This window comes from Hakea prostrata, chromosome 6 (assembly GCF_041222555.1).
Source record: "Hakea prostrata isolate BN-2017 chromosome 6, UWA_Hpros_2, whole genome shotgun sequence".
NCBI classification, from domain to species: Eukaryota; Viridiplantae; Streptophyta; class Magnoliopsida; order Proteales; family Proteaceae; genus Hakea; species Hakea prostrata.
In genome coordinates, this window is record NC_142605.1 from 31,022,443 (window position 1) to 31,026,031 (window position 3,589).

The window sequence follows — 3,589 nt, forward strand, 5'->3', positions numbered from 1 at the left end:
TATAGTATAGTGTGATCGATGTATATCCATTGTAACTTTTCCTTTTCCTTGATTAGTGAATTGGTTCTGTAAGATTGTCTTATAAACATAGAACATCATTACGAACTATGAAAATCGTGTCTTCACTTTTCTGTTACTTTCATTTTCAATCTTTATTACCATATTGGATTCCTACGATCAGTGTGCAATGAATTTCCGCCACAGTTTCTTCTTTGAAATCAAGTGAGTTACTGCCACTGAATTTGACCCACCCAAATTTTTGCAAAGTGAAAATTTGACCTTAGAGATTTTGGGTTGGTGATGCATGCATTTATTTTGACAGTCTCTCTCCTATATATATTCATCCATCTATATATATGTCACCCTGCTTCTCAGTTCTCATATGATCAACTCCATCAGCCTTGAAATAGTTCCCCCAAAAACACCCAAATGCCTAGCCCTGAAGTCATTCCTCCTAAGTATCTGTCTCAAGAGGAAGGACTGACCCAAGAGTGCAAAACCCTTCTCTCATCTCTCCCTAGAGACAAAGGATGGGTAGCTAATCATCTCTTCCAATACCAAGGTTTTTGGCACACTGCAAGGCAACTCCAAGGAGTTCTAACTTGCCAACAACACTTCCAAGCAAAACCAGATGATCTTCTCCTCATTACCACTCCTAAATCCGGCACCACTTGGCTTAAGGCTATTGCCTTCGCCTGTGGTCAATAGGAAGCTTTACCCCCCATCTGATGATCACCCACTTCTCACAGCCAACCCACATGAGCTTGTACCTTTCTTAGAGCTCAAGCTCTTCATTGAAAACCAAGTTCCTGACCTCACCTCCATCCCCTCTCCCAGGCTCTTCTCTACCCATCTACCATATGTGTCTCTCCCTGAATCTGTTAAACAAGTCGGTTGCAAAATGGTTTTTCTCTGTAGAGACCCAAGAGATGTTTTTATCTCCGCTTGGCATTTCACAAACAAGCTGAGACCAAAAACAGCAATTGGAACCCTTTCACTGGAAGAGGCATTTGAGAGTTTCTGCAGGGGTGTAATTAACTATGGGCCAGCTTTGGATCACATCCTGGATTACTGGAAACAAAGCTTGGAGAGACCAGACAAGGTGTTATTCTTGAAGTATGAGGAAATGAAAGCTCAACCAAGTGTTCAGTTGAAAAGGTTAGCTGAGTTTTTCGGATTTCCAATTTCTGAGGAAGAAGAGAAAGAAGGTGTAGTAGATAAGATGTTGAACCTGTGCAGTTTTGATAATTTGAGCAACTTGGATGTAAACAAGAATGGGAAGCTGGCTTCTGGAGAAGAATATAGTGCTTTCTTCAGGAAAGGTGAGGTGGGAGATTGGGTGAATCATCTTAAACCTGATATGATCCAGAAGTTTGAAGAACTCATTGAGGAGAAGTTCCATGGTACTGGGCTACAGTTTTAAGTGTATCGAGAAACTCTTGGTGCTGCTCTACTACTGTTATCTTATGTTTCCATTTGGTATTGAGGTTTTATTATTCTCTTGTTTTTTTCTTTTTTTTTTTTTTTTTTTCATTTAGAAGTGGGATTTAGTGCAATAGTGGGTGGACACGCAGCTTGAGGTCAAGGAATTAAAATTGTAGGCAAAAATTGTTAAGATAAAACTGTATAAGAAAATTGGGGCTCGACTTTAGTGCTGGCAATACTGTGTTGCAATACTGTGTTAGAAACCTTTAACATGGCCCTTTTTTCTGTTGTTTTATCCAAGAACTCCAGTAATATGATAAAACCATATAAAAGGAACTTCCCACTGCAATGGTTTTCTCCATTGGGACTTTTCTCAAAACCTTAAGTGAATATTGTGTGAGATAAAGTTGGTCTTCTGGTGTTAAAATATTAATGAATTCGTAGGGGTTTTAGGGCAGGATGGAGAAGGGGGGATTGTTTTATTATTATTATTTGTTGGAGTTACTAAAGTGGCCATGGGATGTCCTATCTAAAGTAAATTTATGTTAGCTTTTATCAAGAATAACTTTAGGGGCATCTCATCAGGGTCCCAGATAATTCTCCATTTTAAGAAAAAGAAAGAGAAAAGAAACACAAATGATAAGGTTATAGAATTCTATAACAAATGGTTGCATATCTTTAAGAGGAAAAGAGGTGTGGGCTTCACATCATTGATATGATAAGCATCCCAAGTGAAACAAAAAATTTAGCCAAATGGATACTTTTGTCAGAGAAATCACAGGTTAATTGATAAAAAACATACATACTTCAAAAAAAATATCAAATTCGCAGTCACCCCAATGGAACTGTTAATTTGTTTTAGTCATATTATTCTATATCTTGTAATGTAGAACGAATTACAAATGGATCCTCTCATCCCTGAATTTGCAATCAATTACATCTACTACCCCTAGAAAATAATTAATTACAAATATCTTCTTATAGTTAAGTATTAAGGTTAAATGACAATGTCATTACTAGATCAATATCTAAATTACTAATTTTACCATTTTTTATCCAACTATCCAAGTGCTTTTTACAATCCCAATCTTAGCCTTCTCCATTATTCGATTCTCTCTCCTCTGCAGCTCTTGTTCCTCTGCTCCAATTGGTATTTTAGATATTTATCTGGTAATGACATTGTCATATAATCTTAATACTTAATTATAAGGAAGCATTTGTAATTGATTTTCCCCCCCCCAAAAGTAATAGATGTAATTAATTACAAACCCAAGGGTTTATATGTAATTTGCATTATAATATAAAACGATGGAAGAATCGAACAAGAACTCATGTAAGAAGAGAGAATACAAAATTTAACATACTATTTTACTGAGAGAAATATTGTGAAGTCAAAAGAGATTAAAGGCAATTTAAGAATTATAAAATTATCTAGGCATTACTTATCAACATTTTCTAACATAATGATCTGTTTTACAAATTTAAGAAACATTTTGTGGGATCACTACTAATTTGAAGTAGTTTTGGGATGTCTATATTTTTCACCGATTGTCTTCGACGTCCCTGAAATTTTCCCAGTACAACATATTTGTTTTGGGTTATTTTTCTCTCCCTTCTTTGTTGTGCCTAGTATTTTTTTTTTTGGGGGTGGGGGTGTCAAATTCAGATTTGTTAGCTTCATGTGTATGGATTAAACCAAATCTGAATCATCCATAGGGCATGAGTCCCATATTTAGAAGTCTCATACCCTATGAAAGCCAAACTCAGATGGGCCTGAGATCTCTGAATCTCTGATTGGAATTTCTTAATAACCCTAACCTCTTCTATGGGCTTATGGGCTGGAAATTCAGGTGCATAGAAGAAGGTTTAATTACCCAACTTAGCAATGCTAATATTACTTTTCATCAGAACCAATAAAATTCAGGGTTTCAACTTTGAATCATCAAATTCGAAATACATAATAGTTTCCATGCACGGCTGCGCATTTAATCCTTCCTCATAGGCAAAAATGTTGCACCTTAGCTTAGTAGGTAGAGTAGATCAAGTTGCCGAGTTGGTCAGGTCGAGTCCGATTTCCAAAGTCAAAACTAAAACCTCGTTAAGATTTAAGAAGAATTGCTCTCAAGAAAAAGCTTTTTCACCGGATCCGTTGTCGGCCCTGTAG

At 36.5% G+C, this 3,589-nt stretch overlaps 1 protein-coding gene across 1 annotated transcript; it reads left to right on the forward strand.

The window, feature by feature from the left end:
* The first annotated feature begins 359 nt into the window (after nt 1-359).
* Nucleotides 360-1,763, forward strand: LOC149013335 (cytosolic sulfotransferase 12-like). Its single transcript, XM_089159167.1, is given in 2 exon segments — nt 360-696; nt 698-1,763. Coding segments are annotated over 2 exon segments (993 nt in total). The 5' UTR covers nt 360-429; the 3' UTR covers nt 1,424-1,763.
* Nucleotides 1,764-3,589: the final 1,826 nt, after the last annotated feature.